We start from the raw sequence: 22,370 nt of genomic DNA, 5'->3' as shown, positions 1-22,370 counted from the left end.
CACTTATGCTTGCTAACTCAAGAGTACCACATGCACCTCCTTATGCTTTCAGTGGAGAATATAAATATGTTATGGACAAACTAAAATTAAATGTATATATGCATTTTGTTTGTATATAAGGTTTAATGTATTAGTGCATTTTGGTTGTATATAAAGTTTAATGTATAATACATTTTAAGTTTTTGATAAAATATTTCATGGCTAGGTCTAATATGTTATGATTAGAATTGTAAATCATCATCAGGTCACAAGTATGAAACTTAAAGTTTGTATGCTAGTGTATACACAGGTTACCTAAAGTAATATTAAGTTGGGTTAATCATTTTAGCTTAGCTGTGGTTTGTAAATAATATGTAACATGGTGGTCCATCACTGATATCTACAGTTCAAACAGTATAGAACGAAAAAATGATTGTAAAATTAGATCTATTCTTTTTTGTAGAAAAAGTATTAAAATACCTGTGTATTTATGCATATAAGGGTGCACTACAAAGTTCCTTTGTTTCGAGCAGCTTGGAAGTTTACCTGACAACAGTTTTATTCATGATAAAACTTGTACATTGTGGATCCATGCCATTTATATTTGGAAATAATGTTCACAAGACATTCATCCTAACCTTTATTGTTAATAAAAATAAATGCTAAATATGTATAGTATGCAATCCTTAAATCACAAAGTAGAGGGCTGAGTGTAGCCTTGTGGTCACATTGTTGGATTGTAAATCTGAGGGTTCATGGATTATAAAACCATGTTCCACACTTTGAAGTTGAGTTGAGTTTATGTTATAAGAGTGATAGTCAAATCCTTTTATGCAATTAGAATAACCCTAGAGTTGATGGTGGGTGCTTTTGACAAGCTCCCTTCCCTCTAGCCTTTCAGTTCAAAATTAGAACAGCTACTGCAGATAGCCATTGTGTAGCTTTGTGGAAATATCTGAAACAAACATAATTAATGTGTTTAATCCGTCTATACATCACATCATGCTGTATCATTTCAGATGTTTAGCAAGTAATATACAAGTTAAAAATTTATAATTATTTAACATTTTGCAATCGTATAAAAAAAATATGTTGCTGTCCTACAAGATATGCTGTTAAAATACTTTGTCACTGGACTGAGAATGTGTGACTGGTGAATTAAGAAATTTTTAATTTTAATATTAGCTTATTAGTTTTTATATACAGTGTTTGGACCTGGCATGGGCTGGTGGTTAGGGCACTCAATTTGCAACCTGCAGGTTAGAATTCCATCATTGAACATGCTCACTCTTTCAGCTCTGGGGCTTTATAATGTGACAGCCAATCATGCTATTCTTTGATAAAGAGTAGTCCAAGATTTGGTGGTTATGTGGTGTTGATTAGCTGACTTTCTTCTAGTCTATCAATTCAAAATTAGGGACAACTAGTGTAGATAGCTCCTGAGTAGCTTTGCATATAGATACAATGTTTTTAGTATTCATGAATCAGTAATAATGAAAAATGACTCTTTTATCTTTATATTCTCTACTTTGTACACTTTATATTATTTTTTCAAATTATGATAATAATGGGGATTAAGTGAATGCATTGGTGTAATTTTTCTAAAACTAAAATATACGATATAGCATATGAATGTGATCAGTATGAAACTGTAAAAAGTTGGATTGAGTGGTGTTGGTTGACATTTCAGATGACATTGGAAGGACATACAGATTACATTCATTGTGTGACAGTTTCAAGCACAAGTGTGAAGTGTGCTTCTGCAAGTGAGGATGGTTCTGTCAGAATTTGGGGTAAGATAAGATAACAGACTTAAAAGTACAGAAAAGATCTTTTGTTTTGTAAGTAACAGGTAAAGAAACATGATTCTGAAATTTTGTTTTATGATTCCAAAAGTTGTTTAACATTAAATTTATTATACAGATTGTGTTGTGTCAGATGTGTTGGAATTACAAGTCTTTTGCTTATCAGCTGATTTAAAGTTTTCTCAATATTTACCTCAGTTATTTTTTTAATAGAGAAATAAAAATTATGTTAAACATGTGTAAATGACTTTTATAAAGAAAATCAATCCATTTAATGTAATTTTTTTACTTTGTTCTAAAATGATTTATATTTTACATAAGTATTTACGTATACTCATAATTACAGAACCTTATTTTATACAAGTAAATCTTATTTCTCTGAGAAAAGAATTTGTCTAAAAAATATTACATTTAGAGGAAATTATTTTTAATTATTATAAGTGCTAAGGAATAGTGTCAAGCATAGTATAACATTCAATTATTGTAAAACTGTTACAATGATCTTGTAATTATGAATATTCTAATAGTTATAATGATAATGAAAAAAAAAACTTGACCAATTCAATTACTGTTTCTGTAAGGTAAGTACAGTAAAAGTCCACAGGGGACAAAATATCCGGGTTTGCGTCAAAATTTGCGAATCAAAACAACCACAGTTGCAAATCACTTTCCTCTTTGTTTAGCATGACGTGTGAATCATTCCTTTCTATTGTATACAATACAATGAAAGTTCCATAATGTTTCAGTTTGATATATGAAAGCCAAAGCTGATGTTAATTTCTCAAAAATTCCAACCAAATGGCAAATACAGTATTTTCACACTTTGTCATATGCATCTCGCATACACATATACCTTGTAGTAGTATGTTCATGACATTTTGAATGTGCAGTGGATTAGTTGCAAGAATTAATGATGACCTTGAGTGAACATCTGGTGCACATGCAAAGACAGATGCTATCTGGGTATCCAGGAATGTGACAGGCTATAGTAGGGGGGAAGGGTCTCATGGTCAGCTGTAATTATAAGGCGACTATGAATTTTTACAGCCTAATTATTAATAAAAAAAACATTGACATATAATTGAGCCAATACAGTACATACCTCGGCCTTCTTTTTATTTGCTGTTGACTGTCAGTGACACTTAACCCTACTTTTTTTTATACTAATGGCAGTCGTGCATTAAATAATTCTTATTTGATTAAATATTGTACCAAAGAACATAGAATATTAAAAATCCATTACAAATTCATCTGTGGGAACGAAGCTTTTACTGAAAGAGAAATTAACATTTTTCTGTACAGAACACAATGTAATATAATATGTCATTTGATAGTTGAAAACCTTTGCTTTCTATTGGTTAAATAATATAGTATTAAATGTAAGAGAAAAATATTGATAAATCCTGAAAGAGAGGATGTGACAAAAGGGTCTGATTTTCTATTTGATGTCTCCGTAACCAAAAAAAATTGAAAACTATGAAAATTATGCTTTATCCGAGATCCCCCGGTGGGACAGTGGTAAGTCTTCAGATTTACAACGCCAGAATCAAGGGTTCAATGTTGAGAGAGTTAATTGATTATTGACTTAATTTGTGACAGCTGAGGTGTATGGTATTTCTTGCAGGAGCTATTTCGTTCATGAAATGCCATGTATGGTACAATTAGATATTAGGGTTTGAAGCTGGATAAAAGTGTTGTTATAATAAAAACATACCATTTACCTATTTTCATTAGTGGATGTCTGTATGAAAAGTTAAGACTTTTAGTGCTGGATTTAGTTATTGTAATATGTTAAAATGGTGGATGCTAAAAAGATGCTGAGCAATATTTGCTAATTGCTAATCAAATTCAATATTGTGTAGCAGTTTCTGCTAATCAAATCCACCAAACTATGTTATCCCCTGAATCTAGTAACTTAGTCATGAAACTAATGTGACTTTATTAAAGGTAAGTTTTATTTCTGCAATTTTGCATGTTTTTGTAAAAACAAGTTTTAACCTGTTGTGAATCCTATAAAATTGTACACAAAAAGATTTTTGTATAATATATTTTTTAAAGTTGGTATTTTTCAAAACTTTATGACTAAGATAGCTTAAACATTCTAAAATAATACTATTCTGACATAAAAATACTGTAATTTTTGTCTCCCCAGATACACGAAAGCCAGGTGAAGCAGTTCACAAACTGGAACCACATAAGCATGAGGTAGTGGCAAGTTTCAATGTCATGCTCTAATACTTTTGTTATTTTACTTGATGGACTGAGGTAATGGCAAATTTTAATATCATGACATAATGCTGTTGTCATTTCTCCTGATGGGTAGAGGTAATGACAAGTTTTAATGTCATGATGTTGTCATTTCACCTGGTGAAGAGAGGAATGGCAAGTTTTAATTTTATGCTGAAATAATGTTGCCATTTAACCTGATGACTAGAGATTAATTTCATGTTGTCATAATACTGTTGTCATTTCATTTGATGGATAGAGGTAATGAGAAGTTCCCAAAAGAAGCATTGTAAACCAAAGTGTTCTAACAGCACCTCTCAAAAACACTGGCCAGTATATAAAGTTATGTTTAAAGTGTATTTATTATTTATATACAATTCTTTAGAGTTGTTTTAGTTTGAAATGATATTTATCTTTGAAGTTTGAGTAGTATTCCATAAATGTGCTGATAAATAAGGTAAAAAAAAGCTAAAAATGGGATATAAAAGATTAGTTGAAATATGTTGAAATTTCATCAGAGTTAACATGCTGAAGATGCTGGTGAAAAGTCTACTTTTTTATAGTATTTTTCTAATATTTTTAGCTGTTTTTACCTTACATATTTCTGAATTTTTTCTTTGATTTTAAGTGAAAAGTTGTAGAGATACTTAGTGTGCTAAATAATTTTGAAAACTGTGTATCCAGGATCTTCATAGACCAAGATATGGCAAGTGGGTGGGCTGCGTGGCTTTGGACAATCAAGATGACTGGATGGTAGGAAGTGTTACATTTGTCTTTTGCATTATGACTTTAAAATTGTTTCTTTTTTATTGAAAAATTTTGTTTGGGAGAGAAATTATAGAAAAGTTACACAACAATACTGAATAGTTAAAAAAAATATTCAATCTTGATATAAAAGTTTGAAAACAGTTTATTTTTTCAGTGAAGTTTAAACAGTTCTCATTTTCTGTGTTTGATTTCCTTAATTTTGTGACTTTTTTCTAACTAGGGTATACTTCTCTGTGTTAAGTTTGCATTGCTACATGCAAAGAACATTGGTGACTGACTTCCATAAAAAAACTATTTTTTGTTTCTCTAAATTATCCTACTGGAAACCACTGAAAAAAAACTTACAAATAAATTTAGTACAATTATTACAGTATGTGAATATATTTTTTCTAATAATAAACAATTACAATAATATTTTGTTAAAGAAAGAAAATGCAATATTCAGACCATGAAACAATGAAATCCTCCTAAATTCCTACTTCACCCCATTCCAAACAAAACTACACATTTTCCCACAGCCCTTTAGTTTCTCCCCAGGATAAAATATATTTCTTTACCATTGAATTCAAATTAGAAAAGATATAATGATTATAAGAACTTGCATTTCTTTTAACAGTAACATTTGTCTGAAAGTGGTAACATTTTTTAATATTGCAAAAAATTTCTTGCATTTTGTAACCTCCCCCCCCCCAAATTAAATACTTGCATTGTGAGATTGTTCATTAACAGTTTGTAAACATTGTATTATAGGATATTAATAACCTTTTGTCTTCACAACATAACAGTTGTGCCACTGTAATTCTAGTTTATAACATGTTATAATTCATTTTAATGGACTTCAGAAAGTAATGAGTGCTATATTTTACACTTATTTTCTATAGTTATTCATATTTTTAGCACTCTTTCCAAAACCATCTCTGGATGGCATAACTTTATTTTCTTAAGTTTAAAGAATATTTATCTTTTCATTAAAATGAAAAATATTGGCCTTTATTCTCTTTAGTTATAGGTAAATTACTTGTACTTATTCAACATCAGTTTTAATATCCATGTAGCATTTGCATTGTGTCATAAGCCTAAATGTACATTAGGGTGGTCCTTATTTTGCAACTTTTTATTTTCTATACTTTCACCTTACTAATATGTACCAATAAGTAAATGAATGTTAGAGCAAAATTTCAACAATATTTATCAACATTTAGAGGTTGCTCAATAATCTAGAAGTTTAAAATAAAAACCGCATATTTGCTTAATATAATTTATGTTCCTTGTTTATTATTTGTTTACACACAACCTGCAATGTAATATATAATACTTGTATGGTTAAAAATTAGTAATATACACAGTAATTTGATGGTATGGCTATGTTGTGAATTGATCTTTTATGTAGTAGATCTAGTATTGTATGATATGCTGTAATTTACAAATAGAACTGAAGGCTTGTCGTGGATATCTGTAAATTGCTAACATATAAATAATTATTTAAGGTAAAATATATTATGTATGTAAACTTTTAATGATTTTGTATTGTATCTTAGTACCATCTAGAATTTTTCAGAATGTTTATTAAAGATCTATAATATTCTTTGCTATTCTCTAATTTTCTAGACTGTTTCATTTAGTTCCACAATATTAGTTATTGTTCTGTAGTGATCCATAATATTTGGTAACATTGTAGAATAATCTTATTCTAAAAAGTCCTGTGAAAAAAAATATATATAAAGAGTTTACATTTGAGCAGATTAGATTCAATAGATTAAATTGATGGATATGGGTTATATTGACCTTTTAATTTGGCCATAAAGAATCTGGTTTTTCATATTTTATTAAATTTGGTTCTTTTGTAAAGTAGTAATAACTTCAAGGAGCCAATAAAATATTATTTGTTAAGCTTTATTATTGTTTTCTTTTGTCTTATTATCATCCTATAATAGACTCGAAACAGTCAATGAAGTCGTATTCTAAAACTTTTTCCAAGTCTTGAGCGACCACTAAATATTCTATAACGTACTTACTATTTTGCCTGCTAAGTTTTCTTATACAGTCAAACAAATCTGAGGGATGAGAGTTTACAAATTCCAAATTTTATACCCATTTAAGGACCACCCTAATGTACATGTTGAATTTTTGCTGGTTTGTTGTAACATTTCACTGGTTATATTAAAGGCTGAATTTTTTCTTTTTAAATATTACATTTGAATTTGATCCCTGTAATTGTAATTGAGAAAAATATATATAGACACACACAGTTTCATGACTTCATCAAATATGAAGAAATATATTGACTTTGATATTTTGCCATTGTGTGAAATATTTTTTCAGTATTCAGTGCTTTGTGATGATTAGTAAAAATATGTGATATCTAAATACCTGTTAAACTAAATTAGTTAGTAGCGAAAACTACTTTCTTCACATAATATGAATCTTTGTTAATTCAGGTATGTGGTGGTGGACCCCGATGTTACTTGTGGCACATGCGATCACTGTCTCCTGTGACACCATTGGTGGCAGGAGAGGAAACAGCTACTGTTGCTACATTCTACGATGACACAGTAAGTGAAGGAACAGGACTGTGACTGTCATTTTGTTCATTTAGATACATCATAAGTTATACTGCTAAAAACAGTAGCTAATAAATAGCATAGGTTCATTGTCTAATGTAATATACTAAAGTTCATACAAAAATTTATTTGCTTTATCTCTAGAACCTCCAACACTAACTATACCTAAATCATCAATGTACAGGAAATGAAAAGTTGGAAAATATGAAATAAAAACAAAAACACCTTTTTTTCTTTTCTAGAATGATTGCAGATTGTAAATGACAATTACATATCCAAACAGCCTTCAGGCCTCTTAATATTTTCAAGACTGCTTTCATTTAAATTTTTATTGTTCTCTGAACTGTGTTTAACTAGCATAACAAAGCAATAAATCACCCAGTGAGAGCTTAGGGTAAAAATATTATTAAGTTACATTACAAAGTGGCAACTCACGTGTATTTCTTCAAGAAAAATCAAGAGAATGTTTTTTCATTTAAGCTATTTAAACTAATAAATTTCTAATTTTTATATTTTAATTATTTCAATTAAAGTATATAATAAGAAATAGAAATATACATAAAAAACAAGAAATTTTATCACATACTTTAGCTTTGAGGCCTTTTGTAATGGGATACGTATTATAGCAAGCCTATTTCATTCTCTCTATGTTGGTTGTCAAAAAATAATTTATGTAGCTTTAAAGTATAAATTTTTATAACACAAAAATATACCGGGCACTAGAATAGAATGTCCCAAAACTATAACAATTTACCTGTCTTTCTAACTAACCTATAAATAGGTTTAAAAAATTCCATTACTGCTGGAGCAATGTCTTTAGTCTAAATATATTATGTTCTCTAACTATTGGCTTTGACTGCTAAAACAAAACATAAAATTATCTCATTTATGAAGTTTAGAATATGCTGTTCCTATTGATTATAAACATGTCCAATAGCAATGTCGGAGAGAATTATAGACATTTCTTAAAAGACGAGGATAGGGAGGAGCATGTCATGTGGATTGGACAAATATAATAATATCTCATTAAAGGAAGAATTTGAAATTTTATAATCTGGTTTGTCAATATCTGTAATATATGATTCTAATTGGTTTAACAATCTAAGTCTCTAAAAGGGAAGAGAAAATATCTATAAATGAGAATTCAGCATGCCACTATGTCATGTGACTCAGAGATACACTTTAAGATCTTATTTAAGTATTTACTTTTGAAGTTAAAAGTTAGATGATCTAAAAATTTGAATTATAAACTTCATTTTGATGGCAAGTTTATTACAATATATTGATAATAAAGTAGTTTAATTACATATTGAATGTAACTCTATAAACAGGTTGTGACATATGATCTTTCCCATGTCCATACAGTTAAACAATCAATTGAGTTGCTACATCATTACACAATAAATCTTTTATGACATCTGAACACATACATAATTTTACTTTTCCTAGCAGAAAAAAACTTAAGTTTGGGGAAAGAGCAAACAAACTACCATTCATTTGTTATTGGCCAATTAATTACTGTTTTGAATAATTGGTCTGAAAAGTTTTTTTTCCTTACCATACTGTTAAGTTATATTAGGATAAATTAGTAATAGAAATCTTAAAAGCCCTAAAATTCCATAATAGTAAAGCCATATAAAAACGGTGAGCTTATCAAATGTAAAATGCTCGACACATTATTGTTATGTTTTTTAAAAAAGTCGAGTTATTGACCTCTATTGAGAAAAAAAAATTGTTCAGATTTGGACCTACTTTTTAGCTTGTGAGGTTAGCTAGCAAATGCTTTGTTGGATTTAGACAACAAAGAAGAAAAAGCATCAGTGACTGCCATTTCCCAGGATGTTAGATAGACTTAAAATGGAGCTGAAATTTATCTTATTCCCACTGACAGATGCATTAGTTTAGGCAGCAACATTTATAAATTATATTGCCCTTCAGGATGGTGTGTGGAGCATATTCCAAACCAGATAGTTCACAGTTTGGTTCAATTACAAGTTGTTAAAATTTAGTAACTGATATTAATTGCTTTGTGAAACAAAACTACATCATTTAGTCAATGAATTATAAACATATACAGCTTGATGCTTAAGCTTGTAACAAATACACAGATTAAAAATTTTTATTAGAAAATTAGCCAGTTTTCATTTTATTGAAAACTAAGTTAATATCTCTGAAAGTATGCTTTAATTCTAATTCTCGTACACTAAATGAGAAATGTTAGGACCGACTATTTATGCACTACTGGCTATGGTAGATAGCACACATTTTTTATTTGTAATTGCTGCATCTTTAAACATCTCAACATGAAGTGACTTAAATCTTTTAGTAAAATAAGCACATATCACAAAACTGTATTTGCAGTAAAAAAACATTTTATTACTAAGAATCAAAAAAGTAAAAAATGTTCCCTTACTAATTTTTCATGATTTTGTTACATGGAAAGGTTGTATGATTAGCTGTGCTTTCATCCACTAACAGAGATATTAAGCTTCAAGTTTGATGGTGACAGGTATTTCAGCTTTAAGAATTTATCTTATCTTTTTACATCAAATTTGTTTATGGCTTATTACAACCAAAGCATTGTTATATAGGAACTCAAGATTATGTATGTAAATTTTGCACTTTCATCTTAAAGCTATGACTTCAATTTCAAATTGCCATGTAAAACTTTAAATTATCTTCATCAGATCATTACAGCTGGTTCACGGCCTTTTGTTTACCACTGGAGCTTTGTTGGAGAAATTAAGGCAGAAGTACCAACCTCAGCTTCAAGTATTTACAGCATTGCTATAAGTGAGGATAGCCCACAAAAGGTAAGTGTGATTACAAATACGTAATCAAACTACTATCCTTCTTAATATCCTGTGCAAAAAAATTACTGTAGTAGTCTCTTTATAGATACCCAGTGGCTTTTAGAAATAAAACAGATTCTTATGTACTGTACTGCATTTAAGTATACATAAAATAAAACACATATTTTAATAAATCATATTGAAACTAAATATCAAAGATTGGAAGTCACAAGCAACATGACTGTGCTACATAGTACTGTGGAAAGCTCAGTATTACCAATTCTTCACAGTATGTAGAAAGACAATTACATTACTTACATTCTTCACATGGTGTTTTATGTGACAGCTTATAAACCAGAGAAATCTCAAGCAAAGTTATAATGTTGTATATCACTGTGTAAAGCTTAAGATTGCCTATACTTTATCATATGTAGAAAGCCAATAACATCATTAAATCCTTACATGTCAACTTCTGAATATTTAGTTCATAAACTTGTCACCATTCAACTGTAGTAGAACTTGGTACCAAGGTGATAGTTTGTTGACAGATCATGCTTAGAAATATGCATGGGTATTAGCATCTCCTAATTTCCAGGACTTAAAATAATGACTTGAAATTAAAGTAGGTTTATTTTGGAGCTAGTTTTTCTCTTTCATCACAGCATAAGTAAAAGCTTATTTTTAATGTGTGCACAGGCAAGTACATTTCCTGTTCAGGTCTAAAGATCTACATTTCATCACAATTAGACAGATTTTTATAATTTCTACATTATTTTTTGAGTGAAATTTAATAGTTTTTGCTGAGATAACATATTTGGAAATGGTCTTGAAATCATATTTATTTATATAACTAATCCTTGAAACCACCAGGAAATCCAAAATTACAGAATTGAGGAAAACAAAGACAACTGTACATTTCACAAGTATTTCATTAATTACTATTGTAGTTTACCAGTAAAGGCATTGGTGATATATGAAATATTTGTAAATATACAGTTGTTTCCCTCAATTTCATATTTATTTGTTTTTAAGAAAGCTTATAGATGGCCTACTTACACAAAAGTGTGACAAGTGCTGGTTATAAAGAATGCATTGTCTTGTTAAATTTTATTAAGTATCTTACAATTTAAGATTTAAACTTTATAAATAAACTTTCATTTTTGTTAGAGAAGTTAATAAACATCAAATGTGTACATATTATTTTTATTCATAAAACAACACGGCTTTTTACATGAAATAAAACATTTATTTCTGCAGAATTTTGAAAGTTTTCCCAAAGATTCCATCTGGGCTTGGACATAACTTATAAAATGATTTTATATTGACAGACAAGTATTATATAATCATCTAATTGATTATAAATAGAACACATTATCTAAAATTAGAACCTTTTTGGATATGCAAGTACACATGAATAGTATATATCTTATGAAAGGGCTATGTATTGTTTGTGTGTAAAATGTACAATTTTTGTCATGTAAATTATTTTTATATACGTGATTCATGTACATATATGCATTTTATACCATTAACAAAATACATAATGTTTTCCATGCATTCTATCAAATCAAGAATTACGTGCTTTTCAGATTTTTGTTTTATATATTTGCTTTTAGCAAATATGCTTTTTTTCCTTTTTATAGTATATTTACTTCCTATAAGGCCTATAGGTCAAAGTCCATGTTTCTAATACACAGTTGCCCAAATACCTTCAATAATACACCGAGAAAATAGTAATTGTATATGATTTATATGCACCATGCCAAGTCCTCTTTTTTATAATGTTTAATAGATCTTTATATAATTATCACTCATTAAGACCACACATTATACACATCAATTACGTTTTTAATACAAACTAACAAAATTGAAATTAAGAATTATTTTCAAATTAAACTAAATTACAGTTAAAAAATAGATCAAAATACCCTACCCTTGTTCACATGACTACACTGCTCAAAACTTGTGTAGGTGCTTTATAAGTGGATCTGTTGGTGTGGTTTTCAGTCATGCAGTATTACACAAAAATCACAGTACAATGAATTTCATGGATGTTTTTTTCCCTACAAAAAATCTCACCAGAATGAAAATCCATAATTTGATACCCCTGTAGTATGGGATAATGTACTTTTATGAAACATAATGCAAGTTTCTAGGTTAGGAGCTGATCATGAGCTGTTCCTTAATTAAAGTTTAACAGCATTTGTACTGATTTCATGTTACATAAAATATAACTAAAATAAAACCAATTACTGGTAATCAGTACCGTTTAACAGGAAAATTAGAAATGGTTACAGTTTTATGTAATCACTGTATGACAACAGATTTGTGAAACTTGTATTTCAAGAAAAACTATTAGTCTGAATTTCTGTTAAGTAGTAGGTATGTAGATTAAAAATTTATAAAAATAAATTATGTTGGGACTGAAGATGATTACTTTGATATATTGTTATATTAATCCTAGAATAATTGAAGGTGTCTTGAAACATTTTTCTAATTCATTTATGTACGAAGTTGTTTGTGAGTACACAACTTTTTTTGGTTACTAAGCTCCCAGTAACATAAGTCATATTAAACATAATTACTGTCATTATTGCAATTCTACTAATTACTGTTTGTGGTCCCCCAGGTATTTTTTTTACACTGGATGCTGTTATAGATAAAACATAAAATTACCCAATCTGGTCCAATAAGTGGACCTTGCTAGTGGTGAAAAGTATAAAAACAAGTTGGTAATCTGTAGTCCAAGAGATAAATGTACAGAATAAACTGTTTCTAGGCAACAGATAATGTAATGGTAGATCAATGAACATAGTTTTTTCAAAGAGAGAGAGAGTTTTTCTAGTGTGTTTGTAGTGAATATTAATGAGTGTATCAACTGATGACAAAGATATTCAACAAGTAGTGTTAAAGTTACTGAAACTTCCATTTCTTTTTGCGTAAATACAGCTGATCTTTTACTGTTTGCCAGGATCATGGTTAGTCCCGAATATTGGTGTTGGCAAGCTGGGTTCAAATCTGTGTAATATCACAAAATATTTCCCACACTTTAAGCTGTGGGTACAATACAAGAGTGACATTCAAACCCTCAGTATTGGTGGTAGGGTGCAACGAACTGGCTGCCTTAACTCTAGTTAGTAGTTCAAAATTAGGGATGGCAGCAGATAACTTTCGTTGCTTTACCATTTGTCAAAAAAAATTTTGTTTCTGTTTAATAGTAGGTGTGGAATTTAAAATGAATATTTTTTCTATTTTGTTTCTGTGACAACCACTAGATGCTGAGTGCAGGAGGAACAAGTTACAAGTTGGACATTTGTACAAACTTCATGTACAGGGATTTTTCACTGTTTTTTCCTTCATCATAGTTATGTCCTGTATGTTCATTGTTTTTTTAAAATATTAAAATTTATCTGTATTAACTATTTTTCTGTGTAGTCATATGTGCCAAGTGCACTTACACAAAAATCTTGATTAGATTTAACTAAGAAAAATATACTTCAAATTAATGTTTGAAATTATTTGCAATTGGCAAGTTTATCTTTTTTTATGGACAAAAGTTGGCACTGTGCAACATAGCACTAAAAATTTTGTTCTATGTATTGAAAAGCAGTTAAGAAGCATATTTTTTGAATAAGTGTAATAATTTATGTATTGCTGTAGAAAAATCTAGTTCACAAAATTATTTTTTCACATTTTCCTGTGCTGTAACACTTGCAGTGCTACTTAGTCCATCTCATAATTTAACTACAAAAAAGTATGTTGAAATTCAGTGAAGGAAGTAATAAATACACAACATTTTGCTGCAGGAAATAAAATGCAGCATCAGATTTTTGTGTTTAACATGAAAAGATATCTGGTCTAAAACACAATTTACAAATACCTTTCATTTCTCAATTTAATTATAAAAAATAAAATACAATTGAAATGTTTTTTTCAGGTGAGCCAGTTCTTTTATTTTATCACCTACAAATCCTAACCTTTATAAAGTTATCTGTTCAAAACCAGCTTAACAGTTACAATTCACTATAACTCAAACATTCAAACAGACTTCTCTGAATATATTTACTAACTTGTGTTGTGGATGTAGCCATGGGGGTTTTTCAGTATTAATTCCTTCACTTTTTAGATGTATATTTACTAAAGCTACTATACATTCATGCAACATAATGACTCGTGGTTTTTTTTGGGTTCAAATAACATTTTTTTGCAGGAAGAGTGTTCTGTTTTTTGCAAGTTTATTCTTGTGTGATGCTAATTTTTACATTTTCAATACACAACTTTTGAAACAAACGTTATAACATAGTAAAGAAAAGTATGCTAATTATATTTTAAGTTAAAATAAAGCTTAGTTAAATGTAATACAAAGATTTCACAAATTTAATTAACTAAATTTTCAATGCAACTGACAAATGGATGAAAAAATTTAAAAAATCAAACAATTTTCATTTAAACCTAAGTAACCTGTAATTGTTTGTATATAATACATAAAAGTCCATGACAATTTAATATAATGGTTAAACTAACTCAACACACAGCCAGATAAAGAGTGAAGTGAATCCGAAATAATGAAATCATCCACTGCAAGATTAATTATGAAACATACTTTATATATCATGCAGTTCTTCCATTTTAGGTCTAAGAACGTAGTAGACACAGGAAACAGAATACTTCACCAGTAATTAACACCTTTTAAAAACTTAAAGATTTACATGCATACTTGAGATAAAAGTAACATTTAACGATGTTATTCTGTTATCACAAAAAATAATTCACATCTAAAAAAAACCCTGCACCTGCAATCACTATATTCAAATATAAATATTACACACAAAAAAAAGTTGCAATAAGGTTGACAAATTAAATTAAATATTTCATTATATTTTCCTGCAAAAAATAATAAACTTTGGTGTCAAATCAAACAACAGAATGTTTAAACTTTGGCATTTTGCAGCTTGAGGCCATTGTATGTACTACAATAAATAGTTAATGCAGTTTTAATAAAAATTAGCCATTTGAAGAAACACCAGTTTAAACATTAAGTAATTAAATCTAACAGCTTAGAATATTTTTGGAATTGAAAAACTCAGTCCAAAAACAAGCAAGCTTTGTAATGTACTTTAGTGCTTGTCAAATGATATAAAAGGATACTTTCATGTTTTAATGTGTATGTATAACTATCTTAAAATATGACTATACATAAATTCTTTGCTAACTTGGATGTAACATGATAAAACTGCTGTTGTAGTTATTTACCATTAATTTATAAAATAATAAATATTTATATATATTATCAAAATTGATTTCATATTAAACTATAATCAAATAAATTACATATCACAAAATTAACAAATCAAGCTGTAGTCCAACTCTGAGTTTATAAAAATATTCAATAATCTAAATATAAAGGTCCAATAGATTCTTAAAATATTTAATTGAGGAAATAAATCACAACTTTTGCAGTCTAATAACAAATTCTGTGTATGTAATCCTCACAAGTTTCCATCAGAGTTAATATGTACATAATTTTATCCTAAACAGTTAAATATTTTTCTTATAATTGAGAGCCTAGTTTTATTAACATTCAAATCACTGCAGGTAGTCAGTGCATTTAATTCTACACCGATATATCACTTTGCTTTTGAAGATTTACTGCATGGTTATTACATGAATTTTTAGTGGTAAATTAAGTAAAAAATATTCTGAAACAACCTTTAATTTGATAAAAGAACCTGAGGATACACACTAGGAGTTATTTGCATTATTATTGTTTACAAATATATATATATAAGCAATTTCCTTCTTTTCCACAAATATGTACATGTAAATTCCTCTCTTGTATAAAAACTATTCCCTCTAGAAAATAGACATGATATCCCACTTAAAATTTGATAAACAGTTTTCTTTATGTAACTTGTCAATCTTGAAAACAATGAAAATTCCATTAACAAAATTGATGAAACATTAGCACTTTGACAGGAGGACTTTTAATATCTTGAAAAATATGTATATTTTAAATAAATAAGCTCAAACATTTCTCTAATGACAAAAACATCTGAAAATCTAATAAAAAGTGACTTCTTTAAAACTAATAATCAAGCTTTTAAGAATAATTTACACAAATACCAAACTAATGTTAAGAGGGCAGTGTGCCATTTTTAACAAGAAAAAAAAAGCAGAAAGTATATTTTTTATGTTATTCAAAATGCTACAGAATGACATTGGCATATACTTTGTGAAAATATTGCTTGTAGATCACAACCATCAAATTTTCTTCACACCATTGAAATGCGTGTGTGTGTGTGGGTTACAAAATAATGTGCATGATACTTTACAGCAAAACTAGACACATTGTTAATAATGAAGCATCTGAGACGACAAAGCCATTAGAATGAAATTCTGCAACTTGTTAATTTTATTTTTGATAATCACTGATAAAAGTAATGTTGACTGAAGTTTATTTTATAATTTAATTAAGTTGAAAGAATATGGATAATAACTAACAATTAGCATGTTTCCTTTTGAATTAAAAGTGTGATAACATAAAAGCTAGCAAAATAGTTGGAGCCCCCCAATAAACATTATCTACCTTAACCCTCTGTATATGGGCTTGGTCATTTTGACAAACCTTGAAGCCATACACACTATACCTCTGATTTACTAAGTGTATATTCATTAAACTTGGCAAGCTGTTAGTAAACATTACTAACTTGTCTGAGAATTTATGGAGTCTGAGTGAAAGGAGATTTTCATACTAAGAAAAAAAAACTACTTTTCATATTTTGTTTGCTTATCCTTCAGAACATCCTAAATGAATATCAAAAAGTTTTGTTAAGATAAGTTTATATTTTATCTAACATTTTCTCTACCCTAACACCAACCATAACTATATCACCAGTGTATAGCAAAATGAAATTTTGAAATAAAATGAACAATACTATTTTCGTTGAATATTTCTTTTTTGGCATATTGTTTCTTTTCTAAGATATTCACAATTTCAACTATTCACCTTTTCACATAGTTTATTTTAATTTAATAGTTTTATTGCCTGGCTTGTATGATGTACAGCTTATTCATCACAGTGGGAAGACATTAGAAAGTTCTAGTAGACTGGCATACTGCAAGCACCAAGCTCCGCATTCATATGCCTAGCTAGCTAACCCTATTTTTTTTTCTATAACTTCATTTACAACACACATACAATCAACTTCTCTAAATTTGCCAAATTCAAAAGGATGGCTGCAAGCTCAAAATAGAAAATTAGTTCTTTCTAGTGGTTATAAACATGTACATCAAATAGGAACACATAGTTTTGAAAACTGCTTTGAAAATTAAGGATATATGGCGGAACCACTGTCATGGGTTGGTAAAATTTGTTCACATATCACTAAACAGAAAAGTTAGGACACTGAAACTGTACATTTGATATAAGAATTATCTACAGATTGTGTTTACATTACTTAAACATTAAAGAAGTTATACGAACTAAACGGGGAAACTGAGAGTGCTCACATGTCACTGTGAAGATTGAGAATTCAAATAATTTCTTTTGATATTAAAAAATTAAATTTTGATAATACAGAAATTTTAATTATAAACTATGTTCTGATACTAATTTTAATGTCATACATTGATAATGAAGTTGTTTAATTAAATTTTGAACATAACTGTAAAACATTGGGATGTGTGCAAAAGAGCCAGGCTCATACTTAAAGGGTTAAATATAATTTTTACGTAAATGTGTTATTATACATTTTTTTGAAAAGTGAAAAAATTAAATAAACCAATATCAGATGTACATGGACAAAAACTGAAAATTAAACTGTGCAACAAATCTGACTTCATAGCTTGTAATAAAAAAATAATAGTAAATGAATCTATTGGAATTAAATATAATCTGCTGACTCCTGGCATTGCTCGTAGCTTTCATGGTGTAATTAACAAAATCTAACTCAGTATGTTCATGGGAGCGATATGAAGATAAATTTGCTGAGGATAAAATGAGTCTAGTTACTCTTCAACAACCTGATAGTTCACTGTAAAGTGAAGGAATTTCAGTGTCAAAAATCACAGGCATATTTGTGCTGAAATACACAATAATGTAAGTGTTCATTAATTTCTTTCTTTATCACTATAATTTTTTTAATTTACAAAAACACATCACAGGCTTTCAACTACTGTTGAAATGTGATAGACATCATATTGTTATTATAATAAAGCCTTTCTTCAAATTTCTGTCACATAGTTTTTTCCAACAAATGTTTGTTATTAGAAAATATTAATTAACAACTTTTCATAAGCATAGCAAACACGAAATATATCTCAAACTTATATAAATAAACTGGAACTCAAATATATCATGCTGTGGTCACCATTTAGGAACAAGAGATGTGAAATGACTTTGAGTCTAATCTCAGTACATTTTTCATACTAACTTTTCGTAAACTCTTGACAGTCATCTGTTGGGTCTTGTATACAATGAAATCAATATCTGGCAACAAAAGAATTGATAAGTGAAAATTCTAAAATTTCAAAGATTATAAATGTGTTATACTTTTAAGTCATTTTTAAAACTACATTAGATCCAATATTTACTGCCACATGTAGTTTGTTTTCTAATGGTGCCAGTTCTCTCATTATTCATTCTCTAAATTTTCTGCTCCCATGCATCCAAAGACCTACTGTTCTGTATAAAATCTCACTTTGCTTGCCTTGGTAGAGTTCTCAGAACCTACAACAGAAGAGGAAGATAATATCAAACTATAGTTTTAGTATATATTATAAACCAAAAATCATATAACAAAGAAATAGTTAGATATAATAGTGTAAAACACTTCTGAGGGAAAATATCCCTTACTGATACACACTAGAATTACTTTAGAACATGAATAGTTATAAAGAGATGAAAAGGCTCTTTAAAATTACACAACAAGAAGCAATTTATAAGTTGAATTAACTTAGATAATTTTAAGCCTCAACTTTTGGCATGGGTAAACTCTTTTATACAAACTTCGTTCATCATTGGCCCTTGTTAAGAATGGACTTATCTAGAGAGTTCTCCATTATACTTGATTTGTTCAGCATTCTTAAATTTGCATGTTCCTTTATTAGCATCAGCAGTTTTCTTGGGATAGAATCAATATAACCTTGCTTGCAACTAGAAAAAATGTAGGCTTAGCCTACTAATGCCCACATTCTTCTAGACAAAGCTGTTAAAATATGAAAAGTTTTGAGAGAAATCTAACAGAATGTGGTTGCCCATGTACACTCTATTACAGACCAATACTTTCTCATCTATTTAACCTATACAAAGCTTCATTTCTAGGAAGGTAACATTCTTGATAAATCTAGACCAAAGATTGTATGTCTAAATAAGATGTCTTTGCATAATATCTGTATTATCACATGTAAAAAATATGAATCTTGATCTATAAATGAAATGCCACTAATATGTTTAAGTGACTGACTTCTTAAGGTTAGTCAGTAGCCCTAAGAATTCACAGGAATCAAAACAATATCAAATTGCATAGAATTATTCCAAATTTATCCAATAAGTATGGATAAATAATGAAATTAAGTAAATTGTAAAAACTTCTAAAAAACAACAACAACATTAAACTGAATTTTATTACTTAATCGACTGTGAATCTTGAATAAATTTGTTTTTTCAAAACACATTCTCGACAGTTGGGTCCCCATACACGGCACAGCCTTCATGAATATTTATATCAATATGTATATTCACTAGCCACCTGTTGACCAAATGACAGTTGACAGCCTTGGAAGAAAAGATAACTACACATTTTGGCCCAAATTAGTTAAATTAATTAACAGTTGTATACCGTTAATGAAAGGAGACTGTATCTATTGGTTTTATTCTCTATATTGCATGCTGCAACTGGTATCATTGCACCAATGCAACCACACTGGTACATTTGTTAAAATTAGATAAAATCATTACCTGGTTACATGAGCACCTGCTGGAAGAGGCAAGAGAGGGCATTTGCCCCCCCCCTACATTTCACAAAAAAGTTGCATGTATTATGATATAAACTTAACATCGTAGTTAAAATAAATATTTTTAGTAATTTTTATTAAAACTGTAAATGTGTGTTTGCATTTAAGCACACATTCCTTTTGTCTGTTGACTTACACTGTAAAAGCTGATCCCCTACATACATATTTTGACCCCCCCCCCCTGAAAATAATTCTGTAGGTGCCCACGCCTGGTTGAAAAACAAATGTGACCCTACTTCCTAGTGTATCCATATGTATAACTGAGATGCATTTTTAAATCTGAGTGTCATTTGTAGTATTCATTCAGGCATAAAGATTTTTTCAAAAATATAAAATGTATTTTATCAATGCACATGTCCTTGTTGCAAGAAAGGTTACATCAGTTAACCACAGGAAAACAGATGTGAAAGAACATGCAAATTTAATAATGCTGAATAAACCAAATGTATTGAAGCATGCCCTAGATGAGTATGATGTAGTCATTCATTCAAATAATTTTACGATTTTAACAAGGGACAATGATGAACAAAACCTCTATACAAGAAAACTTACTCATTCATCATGCGAGGCCAAAAATTAACCAGATCAGTTTTAGCTTTCAAATGTTACTTTAGACAGTACTGTGATTACTATATGATATAAAAAAAAATTTCTTTATCAAATTATACATTCATCATTACTGTTGGACTCCAAAATTTATCTTTATTTCACTATCTTAAACATTCTAAAATAATTTTGTGATTTGCTCTTACATAAAGACTACCTGTAGATGGCAAATGATGACGATGATGAAATAACGTAAAAATAATTAGATCATCAATACTTTGACAACCTATAGGAATATATTATCTACCAAAAGGTTTATTTTGTTTGTTTACATGCAGAATTACAAATTGGGTTATCTGCACTGTATCATCATAAGGATAGCTTAGCCACCAGTGATGGTGTTGGGGGGCTGCCACCAAAGTGTCAAATTTTGGTTTGCAAGAATAAACGTGACTTTTATATAGATGCATTACAAAAAATGGCTCAAATTGTACTTTATTTTTATCATACATTTTTTTCACACATAGTTACAAAGTAATTTCAACTGTTAAGCATGCTTGCAATCCTAGTAATGGTACCTCGGGGACAACTGTACATGTTAACCAAATAAGCAAGTTCTTCTCATATTAAAAGACAATTTTCTGGTGTTTCAGATATATTCCTAAAAAAATTATAAATATGTGTAAGACAAATGCACAGCCTATTTAGAAAAACTTAGTACAAATTTTACCTGTTTTCTTTCATTAATCATGTAAAGCGATTCGCTTTTGTAATAATATTAAACAAAACTGAAGCCTGGACAATCAAGTATAGCAAGAAATGGACAAAATAAGATTCACTGACTGCTGAAGGTAACTCATTAGTTTTCATCCATTTACACCACAGAAATTTTTCAAATTCCTGTTTGTCTGTTATTTTTAGCAAAGCCACATTGGGCTATCTGCTATGTCCACTGCAGGAAATCAAACCCTGGAGTTTAGAATTGCAAGTCCTTAGACTTACTGCTGTCCAACTGAATCATCAACAAATAATGAATATGTTCTATTAATATAATTACGTGAAATACTTTGTATTCTTATTCTACACAATGACTTGTATAACATCTTTTCAACAGAACAGTAAATGTCAGGAAGAATCTAGTAAATTCATTAGTATCTCAAAGAAAACGATAAAAAAAAATGGCCTGTAGACTAAATCTTTCAAATCTAAGGATCAAATTAAATTGGGTTCTAGGTTTTAATTGATTTAATTTTATAAACATTTTATCCACCACAAGCACAAATACAATATAACCTGACACTTACAAAAAAGTTACGATAGGAAACTGGACAAAAGTATCTCACAACACATTGAACCAACCATAACTTTCAATCACTTTGCAGCTCTATTGGCAAGATCTGAGAATTAGTAAAATAAAGTGCAGTAGAAGAAGGTGTAGTTAATTCATTCTCATAAAAATAAAATAAAACATTACAATAGCAAAAAATATAATAAATATTCTGCTCTGTTCCTGACACTTATCATAGTATTGTTGGAGATGTAAACAGGAATGTTCACTCATCACAACAATGAAACACCTAGTTATCATAGTACTGTTGAGGATATAGAGAGAAAAGATGTTTCCTTACCACAACATGAAATGCCTTTCAATGAAACACCCAGTTATCATAGTACTGTTG

General features: G+C 29.2%; 2 protein-coding genes across 3 annotated transcripts in view; one reads left to right on the top strand and one right to left on the bottom strand.

The window, feature by feature from the left end:
* The window catches only part of LOC106457660 (THO complex subunit 6 homolog), a 30,768-nt gene extending 17,214 nt beyond the window's left edge, over positions 1 to 13,554 (top strand). Inside the window, exons 8-13 of the mRNA XM_013917098.2 lie at positions 1,670 to 1,772; positions 3,937 to 3,989; positions 4,695 to 4,763; positions 7,217 to 7,330; positions 10,027 to 10,152; positions 13,407 to 13,554. Of these exons, the coding sequence (XP_013772552.1) occupies positions 1,670 to 1,772; positions 3,937 to 3,989; positions 4,695 to 4,763; positions 7,217 to 7,330; positions 10,027 to 10,152; positions 13,407 to 13,496 (555 nt within the window). The 3' untranslated portion in view covers positions 13,497 to 13,554. The remainder of the gene's footprint in view (positions 1 to 1,669; positions 1,773 to 3,936; positions 3,990 to 4,694; positions 4,764 to 7,216; positions 7,331 to 10,026; positions 10,153 to 13,406) is intronic.
* Positions 13,555 to 15,547: 1,993 nt separating this feature from the next.
* Positions 15,548 to 22,370, bottom strand: part of LOC106457666 — a 45,855-nt gene continuing 39,032 nt past the window's right edge. The window contains exon 5 of one of the 2 annotated variants that reach the window (XM_013917105.2): positions 15,548 to 18,859. In XM_013917105.2, coding sequence (XP_013772559.1) covers positions 18,807 to 18,859 — 53 coding nt within the window. In that variant the 3' untranslated portion in view covers positions 15,548 to 18,806. The remainder of the gene's footprint in view (positions 18,860 to 22,370) is intronic. The other variant, XM_022383668.1, reaches the window with a different exon arrangement.

The sequence above is a fragment of the Limulus polyphemus genome, unplaced genomic scaffold (genome assembly GCF_000517525.1).
Source record: "Limulus polyphemus unplaced genomic scaffold, Limulus_polyphemus-2.1.2 Scaffold358, whole genome shotgun sequence".
Classification (NCBI taxonomy): Eukaryota; Metazoa; Arthropoda; class Merostomata; order Xiphosura; family Limulidae; genus Limulus; species Limulus polyphemus.
Note: the sequence above shows the minus strand (reverse complement) of the source record. Positions and strands in the feature narration are given on the sequence as shown.